Genomic DNA, 25,905 nt, shown 5'->3' with positions numbered 1-25,905 from the left:
CTGATTTAATTGTAAAGACAGGACATTCAACAATGCACAAATTCTGGTATTTTCAAAGACCACAAAACAATATCCTATATGAAGAAATTTGAAAAATGTTCAAATCATTTAATATTGTCACATAACCCTTTTGTCACTTGTAGACCCACTCACAGTGGGAAGGGGAACCTAAATTTTTACTCAAGTAACAGTACTGTTACTCTAAAATATATTAGTAGAAGTAAAAGTATAATGCCTGAAAACTACTCTGAAACTGACAACGTCTTTTTAAAGCTAAAGGTAAATGCTTTTCTCCATGGATATGCTATCCCTGGAATGTTTCACAGTATAACATTAAGCCTTTATATCTTCATGGAAACCCAACCAGGCCAAGTTACAGGTCAGATCTGTGGAGAGGCACAGTCAGAATATCTGTCTCTTCTAGGTATTTTTGAGCTATAAAGCCACCTATATTTGAGTGAATATAAGGTAGAGCTGTTTCATGTCTTACTGTGGAACACTGTAAGACATTACAGATACCAGCAGGTGAAGGACCCCCACCCATAAAGTTACACAGTGCACCTTTAAGTAGTATACGCAACTGACTACTACTACTACCCACCTCTGCTCTGTACAGACCCTCACACAAACAATGACAATGACAACTTTCAAATTAAACTGATTTATTTCCTTATTCTGTTTAGACATGCATAAATAATCATCTGAGGGAACCACAGACATCTCCTTTACTTTTTAATAAAGACTTGGACACAAATAAACATTGAAAATATTATTATTATTGTATGAGTTCACTTTCATTTGTTTTGGCTGTTGGATCCCTGGCTGTAGTTAGTGGTTTTTATGAAATGAATGAGAAATCCCACTCCTCTGTGATCTGGTGGACTCACTGTGTGTCTGCTGCTATAGCTGTAATTGTGGTTGGAGTTTGATTAGTGAGGCTCTGTTCCAAAATCTTTAGTTACAGGTTTACAAAGAAGAGTGAAGAAAGGAAAATCATTATTTGTTAACTGGAAACCTTTATTATATACCACATGGCAGCATACATATGTCAGTGTAGAACTATGGGCTTGTTAAAGGTGCACTATGCAACTTTTCTGGTGTGTCTGTGTGTGTATCTGTGGTCTTACATCTATAATCAATGCTCAGAAACATCGAGATATGGAGATAGATGAGTTTAATGCTACATTCCAAGCAAACCAATTGATGGAAACAAGTGTGAGGTGAACCCTCCACCAGGAAAGATACGTAGTGTACCTTTAAGTGTGACACTGACACAATCAGCAGAAACACAGAGTTTGTCGAAACTTCCTGATTAAGTAAAACCAAGTCGCAGGACAGAATCTATTTAACACTAAAATATATCAGCAGATTTTACAAGAAAATCTGCATTGTTAAAATGTTCTTAGTTTAATGATTTTATATTAGCCACACATGCAGAATATAGATGTAGCTATTTGAAACAGAATGTAACAGTTATAATTTATATGCTTGTATATTTTTCTTCAGACACTCCCAGCTTCCCTCTGGCTCACTCAAAATTCTGGAGACTAGAGTCTCTGACAGTGGGCTGTACGTGTGTGTGGCCTCCAACATCGCTGGTAACCTGACACAGACCATCCAACTCAGTGTTTTGGGTAAGACAAAAACTACCACAATAATTCTTTAGTATTACCATTAGTTCAGATACATTTCAATCATATTCAGGAGATTGTCCAACTTTGTGCTCTTTAGGATGCCACTTTTCAATATTGATACCTGCTCAGATGAGCAGGGCAGATATGTTGTCCATCTCTCTTAAGGGGCATAGTATAGTTTCATGATCTAAAATTGCCACAAAATAACAGCAAAAAGGCTCAGCTCTGGTGAGTTAAACCTTTTGAGACAGTATAGTTCAAAAATGCAGTACTACAATTACAGCAAAGTAATAAGACAATAAATAAAAACTGTGTGGCAAAATTCATTCAGATTTATTATAAATTTGGTCAAAATCTTAACTTGTTCTTGTGGACCCAGTCCTGTGTCTTGTCTTGATTATTTAATTATATATTTATCTTATGGTTGGTACCTTACAGCAATCACATACAACTTAAAGCTCATATTTATGGCAAAGCCACACAACATTAATATGTCTATGGTTTATTTCCAGTCCCTGCCAGTATCCAGGCAGGTCCCCGGGTGATGAAGGTGCAGGTGGGTCACTCGGTGGAGCTGCCCTGTGTCGCTCGTGGTTTTCCGGATCCCAAAATCTCCTGGAGCAAAGATGGAAAAACATACCCAGAGTCTGAGGACGGGAGCCTGGTTTTCACTACAGTGTCTCTGGATGATGAGGGCACATACACCTGCACAGCCACCAACAGCGCGGGCACAGACCAGGCACTAGTTCAGCTGCTAGTGCAAGGTCTGCATATGTTTAAACTTATTGCAAAATATTGGGGTTTCTACTATCAATTAGTCTCCCCTATGGGAGTTTTTAGAAGGACTGCAAGGTAAATCACAATCAAATCAAAATTGCCATTCGAATGAACTCAGTTTGCAAATTGCAAAGTCTGCGATTTTTGAAGTACCATAATTTCCTCCACAAACACTTACTCTGCTTAAAATAGGCTAACCCTGTAGTTTAGATCTGTAGAAACATGTTACAAGATTCTTGTATTAGTTTGTCGGTTCATGTTTTCTTTGTCAATTCTTCTTGACATGTTTAAAATCTGAAATTTAAATAGAATCTGATTATCAAAACATAAATATGGTAAATCTAATCACAATCCCCAAATTGTGCATTATTTAATTTTTTTTATGTAAAAAATCACATTTTATATTGTGTGTTAATGTTATGGTGCACTGTTAAATTCTTAAATGTTATTGCTTAGTCTGAAATCTGAAATCTTCCACAGTTTCATGTTTTTCTAGTGTGTAGTTATGGATGATCTAATAGTCTGACTTGACCAATATGACTTTTTTCTTCTTCTGTCTCAGTTCCTCCTGTGGTCGAAGTCTTAGAACCACCATTCAACAGTCCACTACAGGAGAGAGTTGCAAACCAGAAAATAGCCTTTCCGTGTCCTGCTAAAGGTATAATGAACAACATTATTATATTATATACTTTGTCCTTAATATAACATAACAAACTAAATAAACTACTACTGCCACTGTATCTCTCAGGTCTTCCAAAGCCTGTGATTCGCTGGTATCGAAACGGTCAGGAGTTGACTGGAAATGAGCCTGGCATTTCGATCCTGGAGGACGGGACTCTGCTGATCCTGACCTCCATCTCACCTCTGGACAATGGGGAGTACACTTGTGCTGCTGTCAACGATGCTGGGTCCACTGAGAAGAAATATCAACTCAAAGTCAATGGTAAAAGTCTGTCTGATTGTTTGGCACTGGGATATTAGCTAATGGAAAGTTTATGGGCCATATTACGCTGTTTTTTGATCTGTGTTATAATGTTGTTTACTCATCAAAAACATACCTTGAGTTGTGTTTTGTTCCATTCACACATGTTTAACACACAAACCCTGCTTATCCCGTTCTCAATTCTCAAACTTCCACCTTGTGATGTCATGTGGTAATACAGGAAGATCTTAAACTCCATACATCTTCAACAGAATCATTTGGCTAATTTCAGCTCAGGAATTGCCTATCTCTGCTGAACTAAAGGTAAAAGGAACAGAGCATTTTGAGCTTTGAAGATGCAGACAAACTAATAATAAAACATTACTTAAACAAGTGTGAATGATACGAGTATGTTTTTGAGGAGGTAAGAACATTATAACATGGCTTAACCTCACGAGAATACATGTTGTGTAATACAGGACCGTTAAATAAGATCTACTCATAATCTTTTATGAGCTTTTAATCATGTTTTAATGGTTTCCCTTAACCATTAGTCTACTCGTCATTACCCCCGCTCCAGGTTTTATACTTACTGGTAATTCTTTGAAAAATATTTACTCTGGGTCATAAACATGGAGTTAATAAAAGCATGTTAAGGTAAAATGCACCTTGGAGGCACTGTGGAATCAGTTCTGCATCAGTTTCTATTAAGCCATAATAGAGTTAATAGAATAAATTTTGCAAAATGTAAAATAAAAATTTGTTTTATCATCCGAGAAACAGGAAGTGTGCTGTTATCATGCTAGTTGTCGTTAGCTTTACCATGGTCACTGAAAGTTGTAAATGTGTTCAGAATGTGAGGAATTTAAAAGAAACCAGTTATTTTTTTCATGTTTTTAAAATAATAAAAATTGAGAACAGTGCCTTTAATTACCAGATTAAAAAGCATTGTATGTTTTCTTTAATTGTTGCTAATATTTGTGTAATTTTCAGTCCCTCCAGATTTCGTGAACGGTGAGACTCCAGGAAATGTCTCCGTGGTGTTGAACCAGCCCACTTCCATCGTGTGTGATGTGACTGGGAGCCCCCCTCCTGTGATCACCTGGTACAAGGACGGCATCCCTGTAAGTCATTATACTAAATATGGACTGATCACTCACTGTGTACTGTACTTATTGTTACCCCACCTTTAATTCTTGCATTTCAGCATCAAAATATTAAAGAGTAAAATAAATACAGCTTTTGCAATGCTGTTATATTTGATGTGTTTGTTGATGCACTACAAACCTAAACAGCGTAATGTTTTTTCCCCAATAGAAAATCAAAGCACTATACATCAGTCTTGTAATTACAAACGATTTGAATCAAAACTCTCTTCTCTTTAACTACATTTGGCTTTGAGCTGCAGTTAACAACTTAATGACTTATTTTACTCTGTGGGATTTCACTAACTATCTCTATAATTGTAATTGTATAATGATTTCGATTAAATTTTTTGCTCTGTACTGGAGTTTTTAGTTGAAAAAAAATAAAAGAAAAACACTTCCTAATTTTAAAAGGTTTGCAGAAGTCCGAAGTTATTCCTCACATACCTTATGCATTCAGACCATCCCTAATTATTCACCGCGAAGAGTGCTTTTCATAATTTCAGAAGTGAGATTATTTTGCTCAAATAAATGGGAAAATTTAGTACAGGTGCATTGTGTAACTTTTCTGGTAGAAGGTCCATCAAATTGTTTTCTTCCTAATCCTTTCTGTCTTCATGGAGATCAAACCCATCCGTGTTACGTGTGAAGATGCAACCCTGCTCACAGTCAGAATGCCTGTTTTTCTAGGTATTCCTGAGCTCTAAAACCACCTGTAATTGAATAAATGTAAGGTGGAGCTGTTTAATGTCATACTGTGGAACATTCCAGGCAGAGCAGTGACATCTCCATAAAAAGAAGCAAGTGACAGGCCATCCCCTCAATCAAAAAGTTACACAGTGCACCTTTAATCTTTCAGGAAGCATTACATCACTCATTTCTGTGTTTGTTAATTATATATATTTGCATTAGCTCAGTTGGCAGAGCATTCACCCACTGATCTAAAGGTTGGTGGTTCAAATCCAGCTCTCAACATAAAAAAAAAAAACATCACAGGTTGGCTGGTGTGATTCCAGCTCCCACAGATGAATGCTGTCGTTGTGTCCTTGGGCAAGACACTTAACCCACCTTGCCCACAGTGTCTGTGTACACTGGTGGGTGAATGGGTGAATGGGTGAATGGTGAATGGGTGAGTGGTTCCTTGTTGTAAAGCGCTTTTTGTGCCTTGAAGGTGTGACCATTTATGTTGACAGGTAGTTTCTAGTAACAGGATTCAGATTCTGGATTCAGGAAAGACATTGAAGCTCCTTCAAGCTGCCAGACCAGACGCAGGGAGCTACAGCTGTAAGGCCATAAACATCGCAGGGAGCACAGAGAGAGACTTCTACTTAGATGTGCTGGGTGAGTAAGACAAAAGATAAATGGAATAATAGGAACTGAATAGAAGACATACAGCTAGCTAATATGCAGTGTCCAAGTAATACTGTGATGTTTTGATTTTTGTGTATTAATTTTTGTATATGAAAGTATGTTAAGAAGATTAAAATATCCAAGACATCAGCCACCATTTGTATTATAGCAAGTTACAAATTCTACAACCATTTTGGTGTAAGACAGACCTGATATTAAGAGGGCACCATGTACCTTTTCTGGCAGAGGGTATCCAGCCTGATTATCACCATGGTGATGTTATTGCTTTCCCTGGAATGTTCTAGCGTAGGCACGTTTTCAAGATATTTTTGCAATAAAAACATCAGTAATTGAATAAAGACCACCAAGCCAGTGGGAGACTCCTCTTCAGGAAAGATACATGGTGCATCTTTAAACATGTATTTCTTTTGTCTGCTATGTAGTTTTAATTGTTCACACCCGATGATTATTATTTAATATTTTGGACATTTATTGATCTATTCTAAAATGACTTAAAATTTTAATTTTGCATTATAATATGTCTTTTACACCGTCTTTAAGCTTAAATAACAATATGATGGCTCTGTGGAATCTCAGACAAATGTAACTTTTTAGAGGATTCACTGTATTTACCACCACCAGACGGTGCCCTTCTACTTCTGCTATGTGAAAAAACATGTCATCTCTGATTCAACTGGAGTAAATGGAGGCTCAGAAAACCTTTGTTCAGCTCTCATTAAATTCACTACACAGTATCAAATTGCTTTTCTCTTACAGTCCCACCGACTATAATTGGATCAGCCTCTCCTCGAGACGTAACTGCCATCCTCAAACAGGAGGTCCTTCTGGAGTGTAAAGTACAGGGGATGCCATTTCCCACAATACAGTGGTACAAAGACAGGAAGTAAGTGCTGTCAACAATTAATACTGTGTAATAATTAAATAAAACAGTTGTAAGAGAGATCTGAGGCATTTTGATTATATGCAAAGCTTTTATTTAGGCTACTTTAACTCCATGTAATATTTTTTTTCTTTTCAAAACCAAATGAAGTTATTTTTGTCCTTGTTTTTGCAATTTTAGGCTTGTTTTTCTTGGTGATCCCAATATCGAGGTCAAAAATAAGGGTCAGGTGCTGAAACTCAAAAGTGCTCGTTTGGGAGACCAGGCTCGTTATCAGTGCAGTGTCACCAACACAGCCGGAAAACAGTCCAAAGACTTCAACCTCATTGTCTATGGTAACTACTGAAGAACCCACCTTCTGTATATTTAAAAGTGGCATTCACATTCTAGATGCAGTGGTATAATTTCAGATGGAAGGCAGGGGTCTTTATAATTCTATGGGAGATTCACTGTTTTTGAACGAAATTTCCAAACATATGATCTACAAATTTAATTTTCAAAATGTATCAATATTTGCCATGGAAGGGCTTCACAGTCTTGTCATATTAATCTTATGGCTTAAAGTTCTTTCAGCTGACAATCACCTTCTGAGGCTATTATGGAAAAAATAATGCTTTATTTCTTTATACAGACAGAGAAGATGTAGAACTTGATACCAGTTTTTGTTTCTTACAGATAGATCCAGTTATATAAACCATAAACAAGGTCAATCTGACAGTTAATCGGCAAATCTCATCATGCAATTCTGACCTGTCCCACCACTCCATTTTAAACAATGGGAAATCTAGCATGTTGGGATTTAATATGAACACACTTAAGATATCACAACATTCTGTAGGCCAAGGTTATTTGCTCCATATGGGGGGCAACTAAAATTAATATTGTTAAAATGCAGATTTTTTTTTTTTTTCATAATAAAGCAAGCTGTAGTGTCTAGCCACTACTGGAACATTTGTGAATTTACCTTTTGGATATTTTGAATGGAAAGTACAATGTAATCACTTGGGAAAACTGTCTTGCCTCCATTTGGGACATCATTCTACAATCCAAAAAACACCAATTCATGGGTTTTAGTTTCCTGTTATTTGCAACATTTTTTCCAAAGCAATAATAATATTTTGTTTTGCATTGTTAATCACTATAGCAACTGCCCTAATCAATCTGAAACTCATGGATAAAATGTAAGCATTATATTTAATTTCTTTTAGTGCCACCCTCCATAAAAGCTGGTAACATAACCTCAGAAGTTACAGCTCTTCTGGACACTGGGGTGACTTTGGAGTGTGAGGTGAGAGGGGTCCCTTTACCCTCCATCACTTGGTACAGAAACCAAGAGGCCATCCTGTCCCATCGTCAGGCCCAATACCTGGAGAGAGGACAGTACCTGAAGATCCCACGAGCTCAGGCTTCAGACGCAGGACTCTACATCTGCAGAGTGACCAGTGTGGCCGGCACGGCAGAGAAGACCTACAAACTGGACGTGTACAGTAAGTATAAGTCATTCATTTTTTTATATAAACTATACAGTGAATTAATTATTTATAATTTGTTAAGAAGATGTTTATATCAGTTCAGCTCCACAAAAGTTTAACTTTTTACCTGGCAACTATAAACCTCAACTGCCAGTGATGGATGATGGAAATGTATGTGATAAGGACTTATTAACATTACAGGATGGATATGTTGACTTGTACAGGAGAGTCATATGCAGACAGATAAAAATTAGATCAAAAATAAACATGAAATCTCAAATTTGGTCATTTTGATGAAAACTACTGTTGTTCAACAATAAAATTATTTAGTAGAGACTTTTTTATGTGGCATGTGCACATTTTACTGTAGCACTTTTCAGCCAAATTCTTTACATAATGATAGTTGTGCAAAATCACTGATCTAATACATTCATACATTACTTTACATACATTATTAATACATTCTAATACATTTCTCCCTCAGTGCCCCCCACCATTGAAGGCGGTGTAGATGGTCCCACAGAGCGCAGGGTGGTGCTGAGTAAAGCCCTGGTGTTGGAGTGTGAGGCGGGGGGGCACCCTCCCCCCTCGCTTACCTGGCTCAAAGATGGGGTTCCTCTTCAGCACAGTGACGCTCTGCGTGTGCTGGAAAACGGGAGGAAAATCCAGATCGAGTCTGTGTCTGTGTCCGACTCTGGACGATACGTCTGTGTGGCCACCAGCATTGCCGGAGAGAAAGAGATCAAATACGATGTCAAAGTGTTGGGTAACAACCTCTTGTAAATACTGTAACTACAGGAAAATGAATTGACTTTTTTAGAAGTTTTAGTTTCCTGTCGAGGACAAGTGCCCATATTTCCGCTTTATAAATCATAATCTTTGCTAATAGCTAACAGGTGTATGTCATGTCAAAGTTCCTCTGTGTCCTGTGTACACAGTAGACTCTCTGACTCTCAGACTAATCCTCTGAGCGCTATAATCGCTCACACACACTACTGCCTGTGAAGCTTTGGCTAAATGGCTGATGACAGCTGGAAAAACAGAGCCGTTGTCGGCAGGATTCGAACCTGCGCGGGGAGACCCCAATGGATTTCTAGTCCATCGCCTTAACCACTCGGCCACGACAACCTGAAATAGAACAGGGGAAGAGCTCCAGTGCTCAGCACATTCCATGGGAACAGGACACCTGCTACAGCAGCGACATGACTGGACAAACTGACAAACTGAAGGCTAAAAAGAGTCCTTTATGGCCTTCTTTTGGCCTGGGCCTTTATTATATTTGCTAAAGTTGTTTCTAATACAGGTTTATGGTTAATCTGAATTAATTTTAATCAGAAAATAAATAGTAAATTGGGATTATACTGAAGATCATTTAAAAGAAGGAAAGGAAAATAAATATATGTTGCTCTCTTCTATTACAAGGGTTACACTATTAGTAGTTTTACTTAATAGTTGAATCCTCATATATTATATTTCTCTTTCCAGTGCCCCCTTTCATTGACAGTGGAGACAGTGTGACAGACACAGTGATAATCAACAGCCCTCTGGAACTGGAGTGTCAGGCCACTGGGACCCCTCCTCCAACAATAACGTGAGGGACACTGTCCTCTTTCACACAACACAAATCTGTAATCAGTGCTTCTCACCGTTGGCATGTTCACAGGTGGTACAAAGATGGGACCCCCGTGAGGCAGGGGGAGGGACTGCGGGTGACTGCCAGCGGGCGGCGTTTGGTGGTTTCTCGTGCCCAGGTCTCAGACACCGCGAGATTTCAATGTGTGGCAACGAATGAAGCAGGAGACCACGAGAGGGACTTCAATGTGGTTGTGCATGGTAATATTTAAATCCTGCATTAGACGTGGGAATATATTGTAAAATTGATAGCATTATTGTTGACTCTATGTGCAGTGGTAGCTGGCTATTTCCAGGCAGAGGAATTATCAGCTAAACTATTTCCGCCTTAATGCAATCCCTGTGAGACAAATAATCCGGTCATCTTTACTACAAATTATTATTATTATTTTTATGTTAGAGTTAAAGGTGCATTATGTAACTTTTCGGTTGAAGTCTGTCACCTTTTGTAAAAGCAGACTTGTCCTCCATTGAAGTTTTCCTCACATTTGTCAATATTTTAACATGTTTTCAGTGATAGCCAGCTCCCTGTCCACTCCAGATCTGTCACAGGATCAGGATCTGATTTTAGCACGACTTGGCCAAAACCTCATAGACGTTACATCATGGCTGAAATGGCGTCTCCGACCCACCCTCTAACTGGAAATAGCCAGCTGCCCTTGTGCACAGAGCCAATTAGAATCCAGTTTATAGCTAGTAACTATTTTGAAAGACAGCAACAAGTGCAGATTACAAATAAAGGTTACAAAAACATACATATATTTGTTTCAAGCAACTGGACACAGAATCAGTATTACTTTCATTGATATATACATAGGCCATCACAATAATTACTGCTAGTATATCGACTACTATATTGTTCAATGAATGACCCCGCCCACCTCTGAATAGCCCCCACTTTTACTCTTGCATCTTTCTTGTGTGGTCTTCTGTGTCTTTTATTAAATTTTATTACATTATTTAGTTTTATTACCTCCGCCAAGGAGGTTATGTTTTTGCCGGCGTTTGTCTGTTTGTTTGTTTGTTTGTCTGTTAGCAATATAACTCAAAAAGTTATGGACCGATTTTGATGAAATTTTCAGGATTTGTTGGAAATGTGAAAAGGAAGAACTGATTTCATTTTGGGGGTGATCCGGAAGAAATCCTGGATTCTGGATCACTTTGAAATTTTAGTTAACATTGTGGTAAATGGGGCCAAAAATTTAGTTTCTCAATATCTCGGTTAATTATTGACCAAACCCCATGAAATTTGACTCAGGGATGGACAATGGGATCCTCTTTCATATTCCAAAGGCTGATCCGGATCTGATCCAGAAGACTGATTTTATCGCAATTTATATAAAAAATGGGGGTAGTCCTTGGTGGAGGTCTGCGCTCTCTGACTGCTTTTCTAGTTTTATTTAATTTTATTTTTTTTAGCTTCATGCAATTTAACACTTTTTATTTATTGTTTTTATTTATTTATGATTTACATTTATTATATTAATTTGTCTATACAGCACTCTGGAAACTGTCATGTTTATGAAAGGTGCTATATAAATAAAGTGGACTGGATTGGATATATCACTTTAAAATGTTATCAGGACAATGAAACTATCAAATATATCAATATTCCCCATCTCTAATGTCCATATATTAAAACTTTCTCTGGTCTAATGACATTATATGTGTGTTTTAAATGCTAACTCAAAGGAATCAACATTTTTGGGTAATCTTAATTTTTTGTCTTCCTGAAATTTAATGAGAAAAATATATCTTGTAATTCTTTTTCATATTTTGGTTGCATCTTGCAGTTCCCCCTTCCATCCGTACGACTGGCCCTGGGGAGCGCTCAGTGGTTCTTCATAAATCCATCAGTCTTGAATGTATCTCCAGTGGGATTCCTCCTCCGAGTATCACCTGGCTCAAAGATGGCCGACCTCTGGACACAACCAAAGAACATCTGAAGGTTTGATTTAAAAAATAAATGTTGATGTTTTTGTGCAGTTATAAATTCAATTCAATTGTATATTAGCAAAATGACTGTAACAACATGCAAAAAACATGTTATTAAGTACACTATTAAGTTAAAAACTACAGATGAAAGTTTTGTCTAGATCAGTGGTGTTCAAACTATGGTGCTCGATTAATTTTGAGTTTCTTTAATCTACATTTTTGTCTCCTCTTTGTCTCTCTTGTTTAAAACTAGTATTGCAATTGTCTAGTCCTATTTTAGACCTATTTTAGTCCCACTTAAGACCAGTAATTGTCCTGTTTAGATCTGGTGTAGATCTAGTGGTGCTCAAAATGCAAAATATTATCTTTTTTTTGTTTGTTTTGCTTAGTTTTTTTGTGTGAATAGTTTGAAAACCACTGCTCTATGTATTATAGTGTTCAACTAACGCTCCAGCAAACAATTGTTTTACTTGGATTGCAAAAAGCATGTGAATACAAGATATTACACATTTTTTCCAGATGAAACTAAAATGATGCCACTTGAGAAATATTTGATATGATTTGTAATGTAGTTACTGCTCAAGGTGCATTGCATAATTGGTCCCTTGTGCAGGGTCCGTCAAATGCTTTTCTCCATGGAGATGTTATTGCTTTGCCGGAGATGTTATTGCTTTGCCTGAAATGTTTCACAGTATGGTATTAAACCTTTCTATCTTCATGGAGACCAAATCAGACCAAGTTAGCAGTCAGATCTGTGGAGAGGCAATCCTGCTCACAGTCAGAATGTCTGATTTCTGGACGTTTTTGAGCTATAAAACTGTGTTTGATTGAATAAATGCAAGTTAGAGCTGTTTAATGTTGTATTTTGGAACATTCCAGGCAGAGCAATGATATATCCATAGAAACATGAAGATGAGGGACCCAAAACCAAAAGTGTCATAATATAGCCTAGATAACAATTATTCATTACCCAATTATTAACTAAGAGGTTTATTATATCAATTAACAATTAGATCCCATTTATCTTAACTGTCTCAGCCCTGGATCCAATTGTCTTACTTTACTCATGGATAAGAGAGAATGATGCTTTGCTTCACAATATATAATTCATAAATCCAGTTAGGCTTAGGCCCTCACTTTAATGCTCCTGTTTTATCTTCTGTGCGTGTGTTTTGCAGCTGGACTCTGCAGGCAGGTTGTTAAAAATCACTAAGGCCAGACTGGACGATTCAGCAAAATACACCTGTTTGGCCACAAATGCAGCCGGCGAATCACAGCAGCACATCCGACTCAGTGTCCATGGTAACGCACACAAACACAACATAAAAACTGACTTCGTCTCTACACTTTGATATCGAGGGAGAGGGTGGAGATCTTAAATGTCATCTGATTGTGTTTTTCATGTGTTTTCCAGAACCTCCCAGTATTCCCAGTGCTGGAGAGATGATAAACCAGACCATCTTGACAGGATTTTCCACGGAGCTCCAATGCAAGGCCACTGGAAGCCCTTTACCTGGTAGGAAACACAAAAAAAATGCGTAAATCACACTGACTTATAACGGATTGTTTGAAATCAGACGCACATGTTATAAAGGCAGATGCAAAATCTTTATTTCCTGACCATTTTAATTTTAACATAATATGCAATGAAGTCAAATAAGTGCTTGAAGGGCCCATATTATTATTATTATCAGTTATTTTCTGACCTATGTTATAATGTTGTTTCTTCATCAAAAACACACAAACCCTGCATAGTTAGGCTGTGTTCTTCTCTCAAATGCAAAACACTCTGCTGTACCTTATGATGCCATGCAGTAATGCAGGAAGTGCTTCATTGTGTTTTTAAACTCCATACACCTCCCCTAGAATAATTTGGATAATTTCAGCCCTAGAATTGCCCATCTCTACTAAGCAAAATGTTATTGTTGCTTGAAAACTATAGCTTCATGACATCACAAGGTTGAACAAAGCATTGGAGACGTAGACAGTGATATGTGAATGAAACAATACACAACTTTAACATTATAGCATGGTTTAAAGCTCACAAGAATATATATTTTTTGTAATATAGTATATATAATAGGTCCTTTAACTGTTGTTGACGAATCCACAGTGTGAAAAGTGCTTATAAACTCATCGGGGTGAATACTAGACATTTGTTAGGGGAGTGAGGAATATGTTTGGACCACTGCAAACAGTTTAAAATTGTCCAGTTTTGTAAAAATCATGTATAGCGTGTTAAATTTAATTGTTGTGCTTGTCACTTCTCTCAGCGATCACATGGTACAAAGATGGGCGCCCTCTCACTAGTGCAGCTGGAGTAACAATGTTGAAGAGAGGACAGGTTTTGGAGATTGAACGAGCCCAGCTGTCAGATGCTGGAGTTTACAGATGTGTTGCCGTGAACCTGGCCGGGGTCGCTGAGATGTTTCACAGTCTACAGGTGTTTGGTGAGTTTAATGTGACTTTTAAACTGTATTTTTCACTGCTTACATGTAATATGAAGGATTTTCACACTGTCATTCAAATCAGTTACCAATTCATATACATGGTTAAAGTTTATGTCACTATGGTAACCTGTCAGGAACAGTGGAGAGGTTGGTCAGGACAAGGTCTGTCACTATAGCAAATTTTGAGGAGCGATATATTGTGTAAGTACTAGTATATTGTAATAATAATAATAGATTAGACTTATATACTACTTTTTTGGACAGTCTAAGACACTTTACAATTAAACTGACAGAATGCAACACTTTAGTTATTAGATATGTATAGTTTTAGTTCATAATTCAACTCCCTACAGCTCAAATGTAATAATATTGCAGAAATAATATCCAACAATTCTCACTATACAAAAAAAAAGTCCTCATGATAAATAACCAGAGTGTCTGAAGGAAACACATCCATACACAGGGACAACATGCAAACTCCACACAAAAAGGCTTGGGCAAGCTTGGAGTCAAACGTTGGACCCTCGTGTTGTGAGGGTTGAGTGTTGGGAGTATTATAGGGGCTTGTTTTCTTGGTTCTTTTCTGTGTGAAACCTTATTTTGTGATCTGTTCCTTTTGCAGTCCCTCCAGTCATCTCCAGTAGAGGGGGCACTGTCACTGTGGTGGTCAATGAACCTGTCAGACTGGAGTGTGAGGCGACAGGTGTACCCCTGCCCAGTCTCACCTGGCTCAAGGATGGCAGCCCGGTGGCCAGTGTGTCTCATGGAATACAGGTGAATACATTTGTGTTATTGACAACATCTCACAACTATAATCTCACTTATAGGTCAGAGATATAGATAAATAGGTACAGTAATATTTCAATTCTTGTTTTGCAGATGTGAATATTTTGAATACTAAGTATAAAAAATGATTTAAAAATTTTCACAAAGAAAGAAACTAGTCCCATTTACAGTCCACTCATGTTTTGTGCAATTAATGGTTTAGCATATTTCTGATGGATAGTCATAATATCCCTGTAATATTGTCATTCTGTTAACCCCAAAAATAGTTAACATTATGATTGATCTTCCATCCATGTCCAACCAGGGAGTAAAAGGATAAAAATTTTAATTTAAAACATTTTGAATTTAAACAAAGTACAAAAAATAAATGTTAATGCTAATCAGCAGACTGTTCCAAACCTGACCTCCTCTGGTGTGCAATACATTTATTTCTTTGCAGATTTGCATAGACTATAATCTTTATAATGCTGTTATCTATATATTATACAGTACATGTGACATTGATTTTATATGTATCCCACCCTATTATTTAGTATACGCTGTGCTCTTCGCCCTTAGGTGCTGTCTGGAGGCCGGGTGCTGTCTCTGAGCAGTGCACAGGTGGGTGACACAGGCCGGTACACCTGTGTGGCTGTCAACGCAGGAGGAGAACAACAAAAATACTATGACCTCAATGTGTACGGTGAGTTAAGACATGTATTAGACAGTACAATACTTCCTGTGTGAGTAATGACATTATAAGACCTGGTGCACTATAGACAGACCCCTTTGCATATTTCCTCCATTAAGTCACAGATTTTAATCATTATAAGTGGCTGCTCCTAACCGCAGTAGATCCACCTAAGTCGTATAAAAATAAATGTGAAAAAAGCCTGAAGGAGAACATGTGTTTGACTGAGTTTAACATTTCAAATAAACTTCAGCAGTTTTGATGCAGAGCTGAGGTGAAGATGTGTTATACAACATTTAGACCTGTCACAATAAGAGTTATATTAAAGGGCCTATATTACACAAAATGGGCTTTTGTGAGCTTTATGCGTTAAACATAACAGATCAGATCAGTGAGGAACTTTTTCTTATTTTACTGTAGTATTAACATTTGAGATTTACATAATAATAATTAACATCTATGAGTAATTATATACAAAATAAAACTCCACTTGATAACTTTTTAGCCAACAAGAAGCTAATATAAAAGCTTTTTTAATTTTAGATGTTTTTGTTGCACTAAAAAACTTTGAGTTGCCTTGCATCTCCACAAATATGACTCTTACTCATACTTGTCCTGAAGGAAGTTGTCTTTCTGCTTGTTTCCATGGAAATGTTCCTTTAGTTCTGAAGTATGGTTTTAAGTTTCTGTTTCAATGACTTCATCCAGATGATGTGTCATTTCCCGAAAGTTGAAGTGCTGCCATAACTGCCTATATGTTGCAACACATATATTTTTTACACTAAGTTAATTCAGAAATGGGTCTATGAGGACAGTGATATATTTTGCCTTCAGAATACTTGTAAGATCTAAACCAGATCTAAAACAGGACTATTATTGATTACAGTCAGACAAAACCACAAGTATCTGGATTAAACTAATTCTGAAGGAACTTTTGTACCATACCACAGTTTGAGAACCACTGTACCAGGATAATAGCCTGCTTTGGGGTTATTGCAACAGTGGCATGAAGTAAATTCAATATTATCATTTATTGTGATATTTTCTGTAGCAATATATCCTCTTAATACTTCAAACTTCTGTATTGTGACAGGACTAATAGACCAGTCAAAGCAGAAGTCACTGAGGGAATCTGAGTGTGTGTGTGTGTGTGTGTGTGTGTGTGTGTGTGTGTGCGTGTGTGCGTGCGTGTGTGTGTCTGTCCTGATCTATGTATCTCTGTAAACCACATGCACATGACGGCGTGTCCTCAGGGAGACTGGACTGAGTCTGTCCAGAGAAATGAGGCGGATTTGTGGAGGTAATTGTTCCCATTCAGCAGCAGCTTCCTGTGTTGGGCCCAGACTGCACTGCAACAGCTACTTTTACTGTGAGCTGTTTGTCAGTTACTCAAGATGTAAAATAATGTGGTTTGAAATCATTTTTGGTGTTTTACTTTTCATGTTTGAGTTTTAAGACTCTCATCATTTTTTGAGGATTCAAAAAAGAAGCACTAAACAATGTCAATGTATGGCAGAATTGTGAATAGAAAATTCCACAATATGGCATTAAAATATCTATGCATTAACTTTGAGAAACTTAATGTGGATGGGTTTGTCTTTCCGCAGATCTGACTTGTAATTTGGCCTTGTGGTATCACTAGCTCGTGATAGATAATCCCATACATTGGAACATTCCTGGCCCAGCAATAGCATCTCAGTAGAGACGGACAAGACATGAGATGAGATTAACATGAGCTACCTCATGTTAATCTCATCTTCTGATAACTATCATAACATTTTTTTTTTTTTTATTGTTTATTTATTTGAATCCCCATTAACTGCCACCAAATTTAAAGGTCCTATATTACACAAATTTGACTCTTGTGAGCTGTAAACTGTGTTATAATGTTGTTATTTCCTCAAACACATGTTTAACAATTTTATTAGTCTGTCTCCATCTCCAGGGCTCAAAATGCTCTGTTCCATCACAAGGTGCAATAGAATGTTTTCTGTTTGAGAGAAGAACTCTGTTAACTGTGTTAAACATGTGTGAATGAAACAAAACACGACTCCTGGTATGTGATGAGGAAACAACATTATAACATGAATCAGAAAGTAGCGCAATATGGGTCCATTAATGTTAATTTTGTTGTTTTGACAGTGCCACCGAACATAAAGGGTGAGGAGGTGAATGCCACGGTGATGTTGGGTGAGCCTGTGGAGCTGCAGTGTCAGAGCGATGCCATCCCTCCCCCGACGCTATCCTGGCGCAAAGATGGACGCCCTCTGTTCAGAAAGCCCGGGCTCACTGTGTCTGAGGATGGAAGTCTACTCAAGGTAAACCAGTAATGACTAGTTCAATTGCCAACAAGTCTTTCATCAAGTTACTAAATAGGGCTACACAATTTTGGTTTATCTAATGTTACTAGTATTACAATTAACTATTATTATTGGTTTTAATTATAGGATTTGGTTCAAATTTTAAACATGCTCTGGAGCATTAACGTTTGAGAGAAGATAGCAATATGAAATGCTAAACTAATACAAAAATCACATGCATTTCAGAACATGTGTGTAGAGGTGTTTTATAGTCATTAGACAGTATATAAAGTTGTTTGGACAGAATTTTTTGTTACTAAAGGTGCACTGTGTAACTTTTTGGATGGAAGGTCCACCATCTGCTTCTCTCCATGGAGATGTTATTGCTTTGCCTGGAATGTTCAAGACTATAGCATTAAACCTCTATGTCCATAGAGAAAATCAAGTGATCTCATAAACCCAAGTTACAGTTCACATTTGCGGATAGACAGCACCTGTAACTGATTATCACCTGCTTGTTTCTATGGAAATGCCATTGCTCTCTTCCAGGAATATTTCACAGTATGAAATTAAACAGCTCTACCTTACATTTATTCAATTATAGGTGCTTTTATAGCCCAAAAATACCTACAAAAACAGAGATTCTGACTGGGAGTGGGGTCACCTCTTCACAGATCTGACCTGTACCTTGGTCTAGTTTGGTCTCCATGAAGAGAAAGGTTTAATACCATACTGTGAAACATTCCAGACAAAGTAACAATATGGACACAGACCCTCCACTCGAAAAGTTACTCAGTGCATCTTTAAAGCAATACAGTGGAATATTTCAGACAAACTGATAAACACCTCTGTGGAGACAACCCCCTCCTGAAAAATTTCCACCCACAAAATATTAAGAAATAAATGTGTTCATTGCGTTCACTTATTTGTTAGTATAAATTGCTAAAGTTGTGGTTGGCGTTTTTTTCCTGTTCTAAATGTAAATTATTTAAAATTGTATTTTTTGTATCTGCTTTCTAAGGTTGCCAGAGCACAGATGCAGGATTCAGGACGGTACACATGTGAAGCTACGAATGTGGCCGGAAAAACTGACAAGAACTACAACCTCAATGTTTGGGGTGAGTGCTTTTGGCAAGACAAGGTTTTCTATATATATATAGGGTTGCTAACAATACTGATAAAAGGATACTAATCTGTACTAACTTTATCTGAATAGTCTTAGCTCTTGATTAAAACTAGTATAAGACAACATCGCAATAATAAAGAAAGTGTCATTATTTGGTGTTGAAAAATACTTTCTAATGTATGAAAATTCTATAGTTTTTACTTATAATCATGGTCTCAATATTGGTATTAGAGTAGGCCTTTTAGCTTTGTGTCTAAATTGAGTTTTAGGATAGTTTGAGTGATGGATCTTTCGTTTCTCAGCTGGTAAAATTTGATTCTAACACAATGACTCCTCCTTTTGGTGTTTTGTTGGCATTACAGTTTCCCCCAGTATTAGAGGATCTGAAGAGGTTTCTCCACTAACAGTCACTGAAGGAGGACTCATCACTTTGGTTTGTGAATCCAGTGGTATTCCTCCTCCAAGCCTCATCTGGAAGAAAAATGGTGAGGTTATAAATAATATATTAAAGTTAAAAGTGCAGTCTGTAACTTTTCTGGAGGGGACATCTGCCGTGTCCATGGAGATTGTGGAGATGTAGTTGCTTTACTTAGAAGGCTTGACAGTATGGCATTAAGGGTGTGTTCATACTCGTTCTTGTTGGGTCCTAGTTTGAGCATTGTTTTAGTCTTTATTTTACTACTTTACTAAGTCTACTATGTTAGACTTTGTTTGGTCCTGTTCTAGTTCTGGTTTAGTCCTTTTCTAGACCAGGAATAGTTCAGGATTTAGTCCCAGTTTAGTACCAGTTGTTACCAGTGGAATACCCCCCATTTGGAAGCTACATAGTGCAGCTTTGAAGTGTAAAAGTTGTGCATGATTAATGGATTCATTATTTTACACATGTTGTAGGCAAAGACTTGAAAACCAGTCAGAGGGTGAGGGTTTTGTCTGGAGGTCGCCAGCTTCAGATCTCGAGTGTGAACAGAACAGACTCCGCCTCCTACACCTGCACAGCCTCCAGCCCATCAGGGACCAGCTCCAAGGAATACACCCTGCAAGTCTATGGTACTCCTTTAAACTACTACTTTAACTTATCAGATACTACTACAGATGTTATTAAGATAGCAATTACTTATATAATGTATTATATATACAACCCATATGTATTGTTAATTTTTTTACATTTATTAAGTTGTCTTTTTATGTAAAATTTATAAAATTCTAATAAAGATACATCTGTAGTTGAAGTGGGCAAGATATTGAATAATGTGAACCTTGTTCTGAAAAGTATATTTAAAATAACATACTGCAAAACATTCAAGGACATGTTTTAACACATTTCTATTGGATTGCCATAAAATCATCCAAATTATTGGGATTCTCAAAAAAAGAAAATATATTATTCAATATTGCCCATCCCTGTTGTGTATGTATCTTGCCTGGGCAATCAAATCTTAATTATTAAAAAATTACTATCACTGAACAAAATCACAACCCAAATAGGTATTACAAATAAAATGCACTTTTAAATATACGTTTATACTAATAAAATCTTGCAAAAAGCACAGCAGATAAATGCAAAAAGCACAATAGTTTTTATAAAAGCCCTAAATATTTCTTTATTTCTATTGTCCAGTTCGCCCATACATCAGACCCAGTGAGGGCGACCTGGAGGACTTTACTGTGATCAAAGGAGGGGACCTCTCTCTCCAGTGCGCCGCCGAAGGGGTGCCACGCCCAGCAGTCACATGGTTAAAAGATGGTCGACCAATCACAGGGCAGCATGGAGCCAAAGTCTTGAACGAAGGCAGACTGCTCCAGATTAAAGACGCTAAAGTGTCTGATACTGGGAGGTACACGTGTATTGCTGTGAATGTGGCCGGGCAAGTGGACAGCAAGCACGACATCACTGTACATGGTATGAATGAATGTCTGTAGATTTGATGCTAACTGTAGGTACTGCTCTGTCTGAAGCTCTGTTACTCAAATTAGAATTTAATCTGAGTTATGTTTAACACAACCTGATCAGAAAGAACTGTAACTGCAATAGGCGAGCTGATTTATGCTGTTAAAGATCTCTCTCAAGTAATATATAATACAGTCACAAGCTCACATTAGCCAACAGTTTTTCATTTAAACATGCTCACCTTTTGTGTTGTTGTTGTTTTGCTGAACTGTTTTACACAGAATTTACTCAATCCAAAAAGTATGTTTTCCTTACTAAGTTGTTGATAATTATACTGTTCTACTTCATGAAAATTCTGCCAGATGTCCAAAAGATGTTTGTTTGATATTTACTTTGTAAATGTCAAATAAACATGTCTGGTTTTGTTATTTGGACTGGTTTTGTTTTTTGGAATCAAGAAGGAATACACTGAAGTAACCTTACAACTAGTTTTCCAAACTTTTAATTTTTGTTTAGTTTTATCTAGTTTTGTTGACATAAATCTATAGCTTTTTTAAAGTTTTAGTCAAGACAAAAATTATTATGTTAACAAATAACAACATGTATTAGTTGCTGAACCAGCAAATTGTAATATTAGTGCCATATAAATTTGAATTACTTCTCTTTTTACAGTCCCACCCACGATCCTTGGTGAGATTCAGTTTCCAGACAATATCAGTGTCGTGGTGAAGAACCCAGTGGCTTTAAACTGTGAGGGCCACGGCATCCCACTTCCTGACATCACGTGGCTCAAAGATGGACAGCCAATCACAACCACCAACACCGTACGCATCCTCTCAGGTGCCTGTCTCATAAGTAGTTTTAAACAAAATAATCTGTGTATTTTATATATATAGTTTTTTATTTTAATATAAAATGTATTTATTTATTATTTTTATTAAAAATTTACAAGGAGGACGAAGTTTGCGACTAATGCATACCACAGTGGAGGATGCTGGGAGATACACCTGTATTGTGTCAAATACTGCTGGAGAGGAAAGAAAGAACTTTGATCTCAAGATCCTGGGTACTTTCTTTTTTTTAAGCCAGCCTATTCAAAAAATATCTTTAAAAATAGCTATTGTATGTGAATGCTTAATTTTTATGTGTTTTGACTACAAATTTTCCTCTTTCCTCATGTATTTAGTGCCACCCAGCATTGTAGATGAAGGAACTGTTCTTGACACTAAAGTAAAGGAGAAACACAACATCACTCTGACCTGTGAGGCTACTGGTAAGTATCTATCATTGCATACTAATCAATATAACATTGTTTATCTCTGGGTTAATTTCTTGCTTATTTTTATTAATTTAATATGTTTACTACTCAGGAATCCTTTAACTAGAACTAGACTAAAATTTTAACTTTAATAAAATTTTATGACATTCCTGATAGTTAAGTTTAGTTTCTTTTATCTACAGTATATAATAATACAGGGACAGTGCACAATACAGCAGTAATGTAGTGTAATGTTATAGTTTATAAAATCAAACATTCAAGGAAAATGGAATTACTGTGACCAGATCACTCTAAAGGTTCTTTTACATCATTCACTTCCAGTCATCTCCCTTGTTCAGGTAACCCAGTGCCTGAGATCAAATGGCAGAAGGACGGTCAGTTGCTGGAGCCTGATTTGACTCATCAGATTCTGTCTCATGGGCGTTTCCTCCACATCAGCGGGGCTCAGGTTTTAGACACAGGCAGATACAGCTGTCACGCTTCAAACAGCGCCGGAGACAGAAGCCGCCATTTTAACCTCAATGTTCTAGGTAAGAACTAACAGTTATTTTCTTTAGTGCAGTGTAGTTATTCAGGGTATTGCTTTTTACTGTGACTTGATTCATATTATTTTAAAGTTATGTTACTCTTTAAATTTCATAATGGTTATTTATTGTTATTATATTATTGTGTTGTGATTTTTTTATTGTGAATTTTATTGTATTAAGCACTTTGAATTACTTTGCCTCTTCTAAATCTGTCATATTCTCATAACTACATCTTCTTCTTCTCTGTCCTTCAGTGGTTCCCACCATAGCTCAGTCTGGTCCTGAAGGCTCTGCAGAGGAAGTGACAGTGACCCTGAGCAGTCCCACCTCCCTTGTGTGTGAAGTTCAGTCCTATCCTCCAGCTCTGATCACATGGCTCAAAGATGGCTCCCCATTTGAGTCTACGCGCAGTGTCAGAGTCCTACCAGGTCAGGGGTTTGATTAAAATATAGCAGAGACTGGTGAATTGACATATATGATAATAAGAATAACTCTATTTGTAAATCACATTACTACAAAAGTGTATTACAAAGTCTCACTAAACAAGAGGTTGCCTTTGAAAATAACATACAATTAAGACCTCAAGCTTGCCTAGTAAACCGTTTTAACTGGTTAGACAAATTTAAAAGTCCACAATGTATCTTTTCTGGTGGAGGGTCTGCTATGTGCTTGTTTTGATGTTGATATATTATTGGTTTGCCTAGAATGTCCCACAGGATGGCATAAAATGCATTTATCTCCATGGAAACAAGTCGATGACACCTCCCAAGTATTTAGTTTAGCAATAAATGCACAATACTCAACTTCAATTGTTAGTAATTATATACGAGATAACTCTGATAACATACTGCGGAACATTCTCAGCAAAGCAATAACATCTTGAAGTTAGCAGGTAGTGGGCCCCCTGCTGGAACAATTACAAAATAAATGAAAATAAAGTAGTAAAGTATAGGCATTATAATACTTTGTGTTACAGGTGGACGCACACTTCAAATTCTCAATGCCAAAGAGGAGGATGCTGGGAGATACACCTGTGTGGCCACTAATGAGGCTGGGGAGACTCTAAAGCACTATGAAGTAAAAGTTTACGGTAGGATTTTAAATATTATTAATGCTTTTTATGTGATAAGAAACATTTAATTAAGTAAGAATTAAACAACTAACCCTCCTTAAACACATATTTGACTCCAGTCCCCCCACAGATCAATAAGAATGACATCCCAGGAGAAGGACTGTCTCCCAAAGAGGTGAAAATCAAAGTTAACAGCACTTTGACTTTGGAGTGTGCAGCTCAGGCTTTTCCAACTCCAGCTCTGCAGTGGTACAAGGACGGACAGGTACTTTACATATAATTTTACAATTGAGATGGGAGATATTTAGAATAATGAATCATATCACACTTGTTATAGATAGATAGATAGATAGATAGATAGATACTTTATTGATCCCAAAGGAAACTGTGTTAAATGTTTAAGATAAAGATAGATTAGATGGATATAAATCATTAGAAGTGTTGCACAGGCTAAAATAAAACTAATAAAATTATCTTCACAAACATATCTGGAGTTATCTTTTGTTTCAGACATGTTTAACATGCAAATTCTGCATAGTTCACAGAACAGCATTTTGAGCGTTGGAGATTTTAATAATGCAGGGTTTCCCAAACATGTGTGAATGAAAGAAAACACAACTCTGGTATGGTATGTTTTGATGAGGTAACAACATTATAACATGGTGTAATATAGGGCAATATAACATTGGTGTAATATAGGACATTTACAAATAAGAAACAAAATACTTGACATCTAATCCTTCAAATGATGATAAAACCAATACCTGCACTTTTATTCATGTTAATAATAATGGATTACACTTATAATGAACTTTATCGGCTTGTCATCACCAGTCATTCACGCACACAACACATTCATTGTAGCAAAGGTGGGTGCAGTGTCTGGCTTAAGGACATAATAACAGAAGAGTAATTTTACTATCCATTCACCGTTGTACAAGATTTGAAGCTCAAAACATTTACAGGGATGCTTACTCAGTTTGCCATAATAAAGTGTGAAAATTGGCTCCTGACTCCATTGTCTTGTTTTCTATGTATTTAGGTCCTATTGGCAGATGACCATGTGTCTATCACAGCCAACGGTCGTATTGTGCAGATTAAACATGCCCAGGTGTCAGACACAGGGCGCTACACCTGTGTGGCCACAAACATCGCAGGAGAGGACGAGAAGGACTTTGATGTAAATATACAAGGTGAACTGGGTCGACTAAAAGGACATTATCAACTAAAAAATACTTTAAGGTGCATCATGTAACTTTTCTGATGAGGGTCCAAATCTTGATGGTTTCCATGGAGATGTTATTGTATTGTCTAAAATTCCACAATATGACATTAAACATATCTGTCAGTTATTCAATTCCATGTGTTTCTGTTGCTAAAAATACCTTGAAAACATGCATTCTTACTGTGAGTGTGCTCACCTGTCCAAAGATCTGACCTGTAACTTGGTTGTTTATATTGAGATGACTATGTTCAATGCCATACTGTGGAATATCCTTGGCAAACCAATAGAATCTCTATGGATACATGCTGGTGGATAACCCCCCTTCTTGAAAAGTTACAAAGTCAGTGGATCTTTAAATTAAAATTTTGTATTAAAAAGAAATGAATGCACCATAGAAGAGTTGTGAATTATATATGGCATTTATTTTTAAAAAAATCCAGTTTGTTAAATGCTGGCTCAAATCTTGTCTATTTCAGTTCCACCTAATTTCAACAATGGAGACACGACCTCTCTCCCTGGTATCGACGGAGATGTTCGTGACGTAATCCTTAATAATCCAATATCATTGTACTGTGAGACCAACGCTGTCCCCCCTCCCACTCTGACCTGGTACAAAGATGGACGCCTGCTCCACTCCAACAGCAAAGTGTTGATCCTGCCAGGTGAGAAATGCAAAGATAATGCAGGAAAAAATAATACTGAACGTACTACTACTTACTTACTATTACTTCTATTACTATCACTATCACTACTACAACAACAACTACTGCTTCTGCCCCTACTACTGCTACTACAATCCCTACTATGACTACTA

The 25,905-nt window shown here is 37.1% G+C and overlaps 1 protein-coding gene and 1 non-coding gene across 2 annotated transcripts in view; one reads left to right on the top strand and one right to left on the bottom strand.

Annotated features, from left to right (window-relative positions):
• The window catches only part of hmcn1 (hemicentin 1), a 113,264-nt gene that overhangs the window by 58,860 nt on the left and 28,499 nt on the right, over window positions 1-25,905 (top strand). The window contains exons 23-54 of the mRNA XM_055164762.1: window positions 1,507-1,634; window positions 2,147-2,398; window positions 2,974-3,069; window positions 3,160-3,354; window positions 4,327-4,457; window positions 5,672-5,819; window positions 6,606-6,732; window positions 6,910-7,064; window positions 7,938-8,216; window positions 8,686-8,967; window positions 9,687-9,792; window positions 9,865-10,034; window positions 11,627-11,781; window positions 12,947-13,070; window positions 13,183-13,284; window positions 14,042-14,218; window positions 14,841-14,992; window positions 15,563-15,686; window positions 17,817-17,992; window positions 18,996-19,092; window positions 19,463-19,585; window positions 19,992-20,147; window positions 20,719-21,000; window positions 21,661-21,828; window positions 21,941-22,054; window positions 22,175-22,261; window positions 22,606-22,797; window positions 23,049-23,222; window positions 23,771-23,884; window positions 23,986-24,131; window positions 24,909-25,059; window positions 25,568-25,753. Coding sequence (XP_055020737.1) covers window positions 1,507-1,634; window positions 2,147-2,398; window positions 2,974-3,069; window positions 3,160-3,354; window positions 4,327-4,457; window positions 5,672-5,819; window positions 6,606-6,732; window positions 6,910-7,064; window positions 7,938-8,216; window positions 8,686-8,967; window positions 9,687-9,792; window positions 9,865-10,034; window positions 11,627-11,781; window positions 12,947-13,070; window positions 13,183-13,284; window positions 14,042-14,218; window positions 14,841-14,992; window positions 15,563-15,686; window positions 17,817-17,992; window positions 18,996-19,092; window positions 19,463-19,585; window positions 19,992-20,147; window positions 20,719-21,000; window positions 21,661-21,828; window positions 21,941-22,054; window positions 22,175-22,261; window positions 22,606-22,797; window positions 23,049-23,222; window positions 23,771-23,884; window positions 23,986-24,131; window positions 24,909-25,059; window positions 25,568-25,753 — 5,069 coding nt within the window. The remainder of the gene's footprint in view (window positions 1-1,506; window positions 1,635-2,146; window positions 2,399-2,973; window positions 3,070-3,159; window positions 3,355-4,326; window positions 4,458-5,671; window positions 5,820-6,605; window positions 6,733-6,909; window positions 7,065-7,937; window positions 8,217-8,685; window positions 8,968-9,686; window positions 9,793-9,864; window positions 10,035-11,626; window positions 11,782-12,946; window positions 13,071-13,182; window positions 13,285-14,041; window positions 14,219-14,840; window positions 14,993-15,562; window positions 15,687-17,816; window positions 17,993-18,995; window positions 19,093-19,462; window positions 19,586-19,991; window positions 20,148-20,718; window positions 21,001-21,660; window positions 21,829-21,940; window positions 22,055-22,174; window positions 22,262-22,605; window positions 22,798-23,048; window positions 23,223-23,770; window positions 23,885-23,985; window positions 24,132-24,908; window positions 25,060-25,567; window positions 25,754-25,905) is intronic.
• trnas-aga (transfer RNA serine (anticodon AGA)) lies at window positions 9,248-9,329 on the bottom strand. The gene has a single exon. It is a non-coding gene; the product is annotated as a tRNA-Ser (tRNA).

This window comes from Boleophthalmus pectinirostris, unplaced genomic scaffold (assembly GCF_026225935.1).
Source record: "Boleophthalmus pectinirostris isolate CB_2022bp ecotype Guang Dong unplaced genomic scaffold, ASM2622593v1 HiC_scaffold_7, whole genome shotgun sequence".
Classification (NCBI taxonomy): domain Eukaryota; kingdom Metazoa; phylum Chordata; class Actinopteri; order Gobiiformes; family Gobiidae; genus Boleophthalmus; species Boleophthalmus pectinirostris.
This window is presented reverse-complemented; position numbering and strand designations above follow the sequence as displayed.